We start from the raw sequence: 11,132 nt of genomic DNA, 5'->3' as shown, positions 1-11,132 counted from the left end.
GCTGACAGGAGTGGCACCCAGTGTGGTCTTCTGCTGCTGCAGCCCATCTGCTTCAAGGTTCTAGGTGTTGTGTTTTCAGAGATGGCATTCTGCCTACCTTGGTTGTAACGAGTGGTTATTTGAGTTACTGTTGCCTTTCTGTCATCTTAAACTAGTCTGCCCATTCTTCTCTAACATCCACAGGGCATTTCCGTCCACACAACTGCCACTCACTGGATATTTTCTCTTTTTCGGACCATTCTCTGAAAACACTAGAGATGGTTGTGCATGAAAATCCCGGTAGATCAGCAGTTTTTGAAATACTCAAACCAGCCTGGCACCAATAGCCATGCCATGTCTAAAGTCACTTAAATCCCTTTTCTTCCCCATTCTGATGCTCGGTTTGAACATCAGCAAGTCATCCTTACCACGTCTAGATGCCTAAATGCATTGAGTTGCTGCCATGTGATTGGTTGATTAGCACTTTGTATTACATAACAATTGAATAGGTGTACCTAAAAAAGTGTCCGGTGAGTGTAGACTGTGCACTTGCACTCTGCAAGAGCAGTTGTTCCAGAGCTCAGTAAATGAGCAGAAGCTCTGCTAAATTCCATCATACAATCATGTGCAAGTAAAAATGCTGTTGCAAGTGTACAGTGTATTTGCCTTTAGTAAATCTACCACTTAGTATTTGTTCCTTCATAACAGTCTTTTCAAATTAACAAGCAAAACTAAACGTGAGGCTCAAAATACTTTCAAATGTTATCCCTGGAGGATGAACGCTCGCTGTGGCAGATGCCACCGTCATGTCCCAGGCATCCACAAAGCCCACGTTGAGGTCCTTGAAAACTTCTCTCAGCACAAGGTACTGGGTATAACCGTGGAAGTCTCCCTGTCTTTCCACTGGGGCATACAGTTCCCTCGTGTTTTCTGATTTAATGATAACCTTAGTGTCCGGACTACGAAGGTAGAGGTTTTCTACCGCTCGGCGAATGTTGAGTGCCCGTTTGATGAAAAGTTTAAGAGGGAACTGTCTGAAGTGCTGTCCCATGGTTATAACAAAAATGGTGTTCTTCCCTCCAGCCCGCTGATCGATCTGACGACTCGTGTACATGTCCTCCTTGAAGTAGTAGAAAGTGTCATGCTCCAGGGGAAAGCCATGTCTCTTATAGGAGACATATAGGTCCTTGCCGATATTTAGGGCTTCCAGGGACAGTGCCCAACCAGCCCATCCGCTTAGATGGTAACGGAAGTATTGCACAACTGTTGGAAACAAGAACAAGTGTTAAATAAGAGCAATATAGTCTCAGAGTTGTTTTCTCTCTTTCATGGGATGCTGGACAAAAAATAGACTTAGTAGAACGTTCTACAGCACTACCTACAGGTGTAAAATGCCATCACGTCTTGACCATTCAGGAAAAAGTGCGCTTCTCAAGTGATAAAAGGTGACCAATCCAACAAGAGATACAAACAGTGGCCAGCTTGTAGGTTTGTATCTCTTGTTTTTACACTGATTGCTTTTACACCAATAAAGGTGTCAGGAATGGACTTGCCAGTAATGGTGGGACTCACCTGCCTTGTGGGCTGCAGTACCAGGGCTGGCCAGCGGGTGCTCCCAGCAATCAGAGACTCAACCCTGCAGCCAGCCAAACACCTGAAACTGCTTATGCAGGTGTATTTAAGTGATGGCCAGACCTGCAGTCTTTGCCTTGGTGTGTGTGTTTTTCCTGGGCCCTGTATCTTGTAAACCTGCGTTCCTGTTCCTGTTCCTGTTCCTGTCTTGTTGCTGACCCTGCTTGATCCTGACCTCTGCTGACTTCTCCTGTTCTGATCCCTGGCTTGTGACCCTGACCATTCTCTCCGCCTGCTCCTCCTGTACCTACCTGCCCGATAGTTATCGACCCGGCCTGCCTGATCACGTTGTGCTCTATATGTGTATGTACCTGTGTATCTGTATCAGTTTAGGTTTGGGTTTGTTTCACCTTGTATGTATTTGTGTTAGCTTGGGGTTTGGTGCACTGCGTTTATGTTTGTATTGTTAGTCTTTAATAAATAATATTGTTTATAACATATCTGAAGTCTGCGTTTCCCTGCGTCAGTCACATACCTCTGGTCATACCCTGGAGCCCTGACAAAAGGCTGTAAAAGCAATAATTTCTCCTTCTCTCTGGCTGCTTTCCTGCAGCCATTGAGAAATACTGTGAGAGCTGGTATTGGTACAGCTTGTCACATGGTACAAGGCTGTTGTGAATAGCCCTGTACCATGTGATCTCTGTGACCATTCACAGATTTCACACGTAGTAAGCAATGATGTCAGAAGTGACATCTTGCTTACTACTATTCATGTGATCACTGATTGGCCAATCAGTGATCACATGATCGGGACCTCACACAGAGGTCCCGTACAGCGATCGGTGTTCCGCTGTGTACTCCGGACACAGCAGGTACTGGATCGCGGTGCTGCGTGCTCCCAGGCAGCGCGCACAGTCTAAAATGGCAGGCGCCTTTTATGAACGGCAAGACGCTCCTGCACTGCTCCTGTCCGGCCGTTTATATACATGGGCCAGACGGGAAGTGGTTAAAGAGGGGTGCCCATGGTTTTGAATTTTGAATAAGCTCATAAAGGTAAGATGCTTAGTGGTCCACAAATTTATTGTGATGAAATGTATTTGAATTTTAGCCAAGTAAACAGGCTTACCATGGAATTTTATCAACCTTACTAGGTCTCATTTAAATGTCAGGAAAGTTCTGTCTGTACCTTAGAGAAACCTCATGAACTGAAATCTGGTTCCATCTCAGAAGACTAAACCTCCATTCTGGTATTCAACCACAGAAATGTTCATTTAGAAATCTAACATGTTGAGAATGTGTCAACAAGAACCATCCATGGAAACCTAGTTGTTATAACATGGCAGCCTTGTTGAAATTATTGATGGTTATATAAATACTATAGGTATATTATAAGTATTTTGCTCGTGTAAATCTTACTTTTGATGCCTTCAGTAAAGAACATCATGAACTGTCGCAATGTAGAATCTCCTATGAGGAAAAGGTTTTTCCCTTGCAGACATCTCATAAAGTCATCTCCAGTTCTGTAGAGGGTCATATTGCAGTAGAGGGGATTCCAAATATTTTTGTAAAAATATCCACTTGGGAAAGGAGATCCCATTCCCATCTGACATTTTGGCTTGGGGGCAAAATTAGAGCCTGCAAAAAAGATCACACAGCATACGAGATCAATATATTTGAACAAATTACTTTCTGAAGTCTCTACTAGACATGTGCATGTCAGAAATTATTGTTTCATTTCAGATGCATTCGTTTGTCGAAAAATTTCATTTTATCTTCTTTCTTATGCTGAACTGATTTGTTTTCAGAATTTGTCTTGTGTGTTTGGCATTGGTTTCGTATACTCGTTGGTCTGGGTGGATTTGAAAAATTTTGCATTTTTTTCTAGAATATTGCTGTATATTCGATATATTATTGAATCGGAATTGAATTGGAAAGATTTGGTATTTTCAGATGCTAGTCCAACCCACCAAGAGAAATAGCCTGAGCTGATAATATCACCTGACATCATGTGCATCCGAACGAATGAATGGAACGAAATTCAGATCCATTTGTTATCTAAATCCGAATTATTGAAATTATTCAAAAACTGAATTCATTTTCCTATGGGCCCGAACTACAATCACATCATGTGACATCATCTGAACAAAACAAATGCAATACATTTTTTTTGGACTCATTGACATTCATTACTTTGTCCATTCAAAGATCCAGATGTGAAATTTTCATCTGAAAAACGAATCGAAACAAAATGCACATGTCTAGACTCTACACATTTTTTTTCTGGAACACCAATCTGTGAATATATCTGTATCTGGCAAACACAATATGACATAATGTGGGACCTAGTGGCCAAGAAGGGCACCATCGGAGATTTATATCTTTAGCTACTACTAGACAATGATTTGATTTTTTTATTCAATTTTTTTTTTTTGAAAATTAGAGGTTATACCAAACACTGCATACATCTCCATCAAAAGATCAGCATTACAGAGTGCCACAATAAGCGGCTACGTAATCTACACATTATCTGGATTGTAGGAAAAGATGTAGGAAGAACCTCAGCCGCTCGGAGTAGATAGATATGGCTGAGAGGGAAAACCAAGTGGGAAGAGTATGGAGGGGGTGAGTGTCTTGAGTGTGTTGAGTTGTCATAGGCTATGCACCTGGATTATAATTTTCAATGATGCAATCACATAATTTTTGCTAGGAAAAGTAGCCATGTTAGACTCCACTGTACTCTGTAAGAACTATTTGGTTCAGTACCTTTAGAGTCATTAAAGTGTTACTAAACCCACAACAGTACAATCAGTCTGTAGATGCAGTAAAGCGTGCTTGTTATACTCACTGTGGAACCTAAGGGATTAATCCTCTGCATAGGCCGTTTGATCCTGGCTTCTCTGACCCTCCTCTTGTTCAAGTGTCCACCTTTTATCTCATGATAAGAGAGACTAAGCCTTAGCCATTCTGAACATGCTCAGGTTAGTGTGTATTGCTAGAGAGGGTTTTTTATTTTTTTCTTAGGAGAGTGCATGTGATCAGCACAGGGCCAATCAGCACTGTCCAAATAGAGGGTCAGGGGCTTTGCATCCTCTGAGAGCAGAAAGAAAACTCCTCCTACAAGCATAATCAGTGCTCTGCTGGACACTGATAGAAGTCACATGACTGCTCTAACTGCTGATGAGAAAAGGTATTTAGCAGTTTATATTTACTAAAATAATTGCATTTTCATGTTGTGTTTGCTGTGGGAGACCGGATATAGTGAATGCAGGGTCTGGGGAGAGCAGATATAGTGAGTGCGGGGTCCGGGGAGACCGGATATATTGAGTGCAGGATCCGGGGAGACTGGATATAGTGAATGCAGGGTCCGGGGAGACCGGATATAGTAAATGCAGGGTCTGGGGAGACCAGATATAGTGAATGCAGGGTCCTGGGAGACCAGATATAGTAAATGCAGGGTCCAGGGAGAGCAGATATAGTGAATGCAGGGTCCGGGGAGACCGGATATAGTGAATGCAGGGTCCGGGGAGACCAGATATAGTGAATGCAGGGTCCGGGGAGAGCGGATATAATGAATTCAGGGTCCGGGAAGACTGGATATAGTGAATGCAGGGTCCGGGGAGACCAGATATAGTAAATGCGGGGTCCTGGGAGACCAGATATAGTGAATGCAGGGTCTGGGGAGACCGGATATAGTGAATGCAGGGTCCTGGGAAACCAGATATAGTGAATGTGGGGTCCTGGGAGACCAGATATAGTGAATGCAGGGTCCGGGGAGACCAGATATAGTGAATGCAGGGTCCGGGGAGACCAGATATAGTGAATGCGGGGTCCGGGGAGACCAGATATAGTGAATGCAGGGTCCGGGGAGACCAGATATAGTGAATGCAGGGTCCGGGGAGACCAGATATAGTGAATGCAGGGTCCGGGGAGACCAGATATAGTGGATGCAGGGTCCGGGGAGACCAGATATAGTGAATGCAGGGTCCGGGGAGACCAGATATAGTGAATGCAGGGTCCGGGGAGACCAGATATAGTGAATGCAGGGTCCGGGGTTTAGTAACACTTTAACCCAAAACAAAGTTTTGGTCCATAGGAAGCCAAAAATGTATTTGATAATCCTAACTGATCCTTCATAACAGAGAATGCACCATCAGTGTTTACAAATTCTCAGCTCCATCTCAGGAAAACAAAATCCTTATAGCATTATAAATAAAGAAAGCAAAAGGAAAAGAAGCAGCTTACTGTTACATCCGGATACTACTATAGGTGGCAATGCTTGAGGGATTTCAACAGCAATATTTGAGCTTAGAAAACAACAGAAAATTACACAGTCAGAATATTTCAAAATGGTGGATATTAGTGTAGCGATAAACAACATGATACAGATCAGCAGACAAACGGGAGTCTTTTCACCGATTTAGGCGAGTTGGCGTTGCTTGTAAAAGAGAGAGAATGGGAAGAGAGAAAGCAGGACATAGAGAAAGAGAGACAGAGCAGGGAAGAGTACAACAACAGTTGAAAAGGAAGCAGGAAAGGAGAAGGGAAATAGGAAGAGAGAGAGAAAAAAATAGAGGAACAAAATATATTTATATTTTCTTACTATTCACTTTAAATATATTTTATTGCAAGGTATAACTTTGATACTGCTGTCACAAAGCATTCTAAGTGTCATTTTATTCTGGGTGTCATTTCATGTAATTTAAGATTTATTTCTGTTATGAATTCAATGTGTGCAACCTGAAGCTTGAGCTACTGAGCTCTGTATATGGGATATTTTCAACAGATCAGCTAAGAAGAGACAGGCGCACGTGTAACCGGCACCTGTTGATTGTCGAGCATCTCTGACCGGGGAGAGGGGGGAGGAACTGTTTGTAAACAAAACAGTTAACTCCCCTGTCAGCTCCTGCACACTGCTTTGTATGGCTCTGCATAGCAAAGCCATAAAAAGCAGTGTGCTTACAATGAAGCACAAACACAGCCCAGTACGTAAAACAGCACACAGCTAACCCTTTGATCACCCAACATGTTAACCCCTTCCTGTCCTGTGCTATTAGTACAGTGTCAGTGCTTTTTATTAGCACTGATCACTGTATTGGTGTCACTGGGGATGTCAGTGACACCAAGTCAGTTCTCCTCCAGTGTCAGAATGCCCACCGAAGTCCCGCTATAAGTCACTGATCGCTGCCATTACTAGTAAAATAAATAAATAAATAAATCCATAAATCCCAGTATATGTACAGCCATTTCTAGACGCTATAATGTTCATGTAAACCAATTAATTCACACGTCTTGAGATTTTTTTTAGCAAAGACATGGAGCAGAATTCATTTTGGACTAAATGTATTTATTTATTTTTCTTTTTTTTTAGAGGGAATTATTTTTTTAATTTATTTTATTTTTTGTTAATAGCATCTTACAAACAGAAAAAAAAGAAAACATTTTTATGCATACTCAACTACAATTTGTTACAATTTTTTCCAATCCCCTGTTTCCTTCCCCATTTCATCACCTGCTTCTTTTTAACCATCAATCTCCCTCTCCACCATCAACTCCACAAACCTCTGTATGATATAATTCTTCCTTTCTTTGTATATATTGCACCCTCTTTAACCAATCTTTTAATTTAGGCGTTTCCTGAGTCATCCAAAACGTAGGAATCAGCCCGTTTGCGGCATTTATTAAGTGAGGTGTCATTGTATTCCTATATTGCTTTACTATTAAGTCAGTGTTATGAAATAAGCACACCCATAGATCTTTACTTATTTCTTGTCCTGTAATTTATCCTATTTGTTGGATTACGTCTTGCAAAATTTCCTGTATTTTGGGGCACTCCCACCATATGTGTACTATTGACCCATCCCACATCCCCTCCCGCAAAACAATGAGTTCTCTGGGTGTAACTTATGAGTTCTACTGAATTTGTAATTCATCTTGACTGTATTCATGTCCACTACCCCATGTGCAATTCTGAACATTTTCTTTCTCTTCTGGTTACCCAACTGTGTTTTCAACTCTTTCTCCCATCTACTCATCAACTGGTGCTAATGGTTCAGCCATCGCAGTAAGTGTCCTATAAATACGCAAAGTGCAGTGTTTTTGTGTTCCTTTTACGTTCAATAGCTGCTCTATTGGGTGCAAACTCTTAACATTTCTCAGTGGCTGTGGGAGTGAAACGACGAAATGTCTCAGTTGAAAGTACCGCCACTCGTCCATGATCCAAAACACTTTTTTCTGTTTCAACTCCTGCAAAGCGACTAATTCTCCTTCCTTCATAATATTATTTATCCATGCATTCCCATCTATAATCCATGTCCACTACCCCGTGTGCAATTCTGAACATGTTCTTTCTCTTCTGGTCACCCAACTGTGTTTTCAACTCTTTCTCTCATCTACTCATCCACTGGTGCTAATGGTTCAGCCATCGCAGTAAGAGTCCTATAAATACACAAAGTGCAGTGTTTTTGTGTTCCTTTTACGTTCAATAGCTGCTCTATTGGGTGCAAACTCTTAACATTTCTCAGTGGCTGTGGGAGTGAAACGACAAAATGTCTCAGTTGAAAGTATCACCACTCGTCCATGATCCGAAACACTTATTTTTTCTGTTTCAACTCCTGTAAAGCGACTAATTCTCCTTCCTTCATAATATTATTTATCCGTGCATTCCCATCTATAATACATTACATCTTGCCAAAATTCCTGTATTTTGGGGCACTCCCACCATATGTGTACCATTGAGCCCTCCCTCCCACATCTCCTCCATTCAAAACAATGAGTTCTCTGGGTGTAGCTTATGAGCTCTACTGGGTGTAATGTACCATCTTGTTATGAATTTGTAATTCATCTCAACTGTATTCATGTCCACTACCCCATGTGCAATTCTGAACATTTTCTTCTCTTCTGGTTACCCAACTGTGTTTTCAACTCTTTCTCCCATCTACCGCCACTCGTCCATGATCCAAAACACTTCTTTTTTCTGTTTCAACTCCTGTAAAGTGACTAATTCTCCTTCCTTCATAATATCCTTTATCCATGCATTCCCATCTATAATACGTGTCCACTACCACGTGTGCAATTCTGAACATTTTCTTACTCTTCTGGTCACCCAACTGTGTTTTCAATTCTTTCTCTCATCTACTCATCCACTGGTGCTAATGGTTCAGCCATCGCAGTAAGTGTCCTATTAAACACGCAAAGTGCAGTGTTTTTGTGTTCCTTTCAAGTTCAATAGCTGCTCTATTGGGTACAAACTCTTAACATTTCTCAGTGGCTGTGGGAGTTAAAGGACAAAATGTCTCAGTTGAAAGTATCACCACTCGTCCATGATCCGAAACACTTCTTTTTTCTGTTTCAACTCCTGTAAAGTGACTAATTCTCCTTCCTTCATAATATCCTTTATCCATGCATTCCCATCTATAATCCAAGTTCCTACAATAGTGCTTATCCCAAGTGGGAAGTCATTCATTCCCACAAATAATATTAAAGAGAAGTTATACTCCCATCCATTTTGTTTGTGCAGTGCATCCCATATCCTAAATACATTCTTAGTGAAAGTGCTCGTATTTACAGAAAGCCTTCGGTACTGTTGTGGAACCCAAATGACTTTGTCCAGATGTGCTTCACTCATTGTCAATTCAATCACAACCCAACTTTTCCCTTGTAAATTATACACCCATTCCATTATTCGAGTTAAAATTAGTAGCATCTTTTAATCTCCGTCATATTTAGTCCTCCATTTATTTTATCTTTACACAGGACCTCATATTTCACCCTTGGTTTTTTGTTTATCCATACATATCTTATTATCATTCTTTTTAATACCCTAAAATACTCTTGCGACAAATATATTGGAATTATTTTGAATTTATACAAGATTTTTGGGAGTAACCATGTTAATTTGGCCTATCCGAGTGTAAGGGACCACCTGGCGGTACCACTAACCCTCCACTGATTACGCGTCCCCAGAGCACGGAATCTAAACCCCAGAGTACTTGTTCACCAGAGCCCCTGATGGTGGGGATGGACTTGGAGTACCCTGAGACCAGGTCGTGGCTCCTGAGTATACCTGTCAGTGGTAGGGGTATTTGCCAGGGGCTCCCACGGGGACGAGCCTGATGTGAGGAGGTCGGGAGACCCCGGTGGGATGGATGGATGGACGGATGAGCAGATGCAAGGTCAGACAAGCCGGGTCGGTAACAGTGGGGTCGGTGCGGTACAAAGCAGCGGGCAGAGAATTGTTGGGTCACACGCCAGGTCAGCAACAGGAGGTCAGATCTAATAAGGGGCATCCAGGAGAGAGGTCAGGCAAGCCAGGGGTCAGGGTAGGAGAATACAGCAAGGTCAGGTCCAATCCGGGTCAGTAACTTACAGAGAACAGGATCACAGGTACAGGTATGCAGAAGAGACCAGAAGGCACTGAATGACAGCTCAGGGCCGTTTAAATATCGTGCCCTGTGCTGTCATTGGTGCCCGGCGCGCGACCGCGGTTCCTACTGCACATGCGCGAACCTGAATGCCGCGGTCAGCCAGGACCTGGTGCCCGCGTCCCTGCACAGAGCGGCGCACTGCGCCTGCGCCGGGAACAGCGCCTCGGGGATCCCTGACACAGAGACAAGGAGCCTTTTGATATTTTCTTCAGCTCCTCTTTTATTTCATTCAGCAATGGTATATAGTTCGCTTGATAAATACTCCTAGTTGATGGGGTTAACTTTACTCCTAGATACTTCAATTCTTTATCTTGCCACTTAAAAGAAAATTCTTCTTGTAATACTTGTCTATCTACTTTCGGCATATTAATATTTAGAATCTCATATTTTGTGAGGTTAATTTTAAATTAGATTGGAGATTGATGGGAGCTGGAGAGATACTAGGTCTCACCTGTCCTTGTGTGAAGGTTTTACAGGTACCACACCTCTATTGGAATAGTGAAGAAGATAAACCCTAGTAGGAGAAAATAATGGGGCTTTTAAGGTACCATACCAATATGGGGATAAAGATGCATAATCATAACAATATTGGTTAAAATAGAGGATATTTTATTATGACATTATAGAAAAAAAACCACACAGAGTGGTAAGCAAGACAATCGCCAATGTAGGCACATACATAATGAGTCAACAAAAATATAAAGAGATAATAGTGGGCAAAGACTCTGGCTTGGGACGTAAGAACATCATGAGCAAGAGTCCTAAAACCCTATTGATACCATCAAAAGAATTGATCCTCATCAAACTGGTGAAACAATTACAGACATGAAAGGTATGAAAAATGTTGGTAATTAGTGGAAATATCTAAATTCCTATAGACTACCCAAATGATGGACCATTGGGTGTAATTTGAGAAAAAGCATGGTGGCAATTCCACAAGAAACCAAAAATGTTTTTCAATAAAATTGAATCCAAAACTGGATAATCAATCAAAAGATCCGACACGTTTCGTGGGATGTGACCCACTTCTTCATGGAAAGTGGAAAAACTGAGCAACAATGCCAGTCGATGATAGCACTCTGTTCAATAGTAGCACCTGATGTACATGAAGATCAGTAGTGATTGGATATACAAAGGGAGATTTTCTGAGCATCGGGG

At 41.9% G+C, this 11,132-nt stretch overlaps 1 protein-coding gene across 2 annotated transcripts in view; it reads right to left on the bottom strand.

Annotated features, from left to right (window-relative positions):
- Positions 1 to 617: 617 nt before the first annotated feature.
- Positions 618 to 11,132, bottom strand: part of LOC149440674 (NXPE family member 4-like) — a 72,373-nt gene continuing 61,858 nt past the window's right edge. For both annotated transcript variants that reach the window (XM_089658243.1, XM_089658244.1), the window contains exons 4-6: positions 5,794 to 5,855; positions 2,968 to 3,186; positions 618 to 1,242 (exon numbers count right to left, since the gene is read on the bottom strand). In XM_089658243.1, coding sequence (XP_089514369.1) covers positions 698 to 1,242; positions 2,968 to 3,186; positions 5,794 to 5,855 — 826 coding nt within the window. In that variant the 3' untranslated portion in view covers positions 618 to 697. The remainder of the gene's footprint in view (positions 1,243 to 2,967; positions 3,187 to 5,793; positions 5,856 to 11,132) is intronic.

The sequence above is a fragment of the Staurois parvus genome, unplaced genomic scaffold (assembly GCF_062004578.1).
Source record: "Staurois parvus isolate SC_StPar_1 unplaced genomic scaffold, SC_StPar_1.0 ptg001060l, whole genome shotgun sequence".
Classification (NCBI taxonomy): domain Eukaryota; kingdom Metazoa; phylum Chordata; class Amphibia; order Anura; family Ranidae; genus Staurois; species Staurois parvus.
Note: the sequence above shows the minus strand (reverse complement) of the source record. Positions and strands in the feature narration are given on the sequence as shown.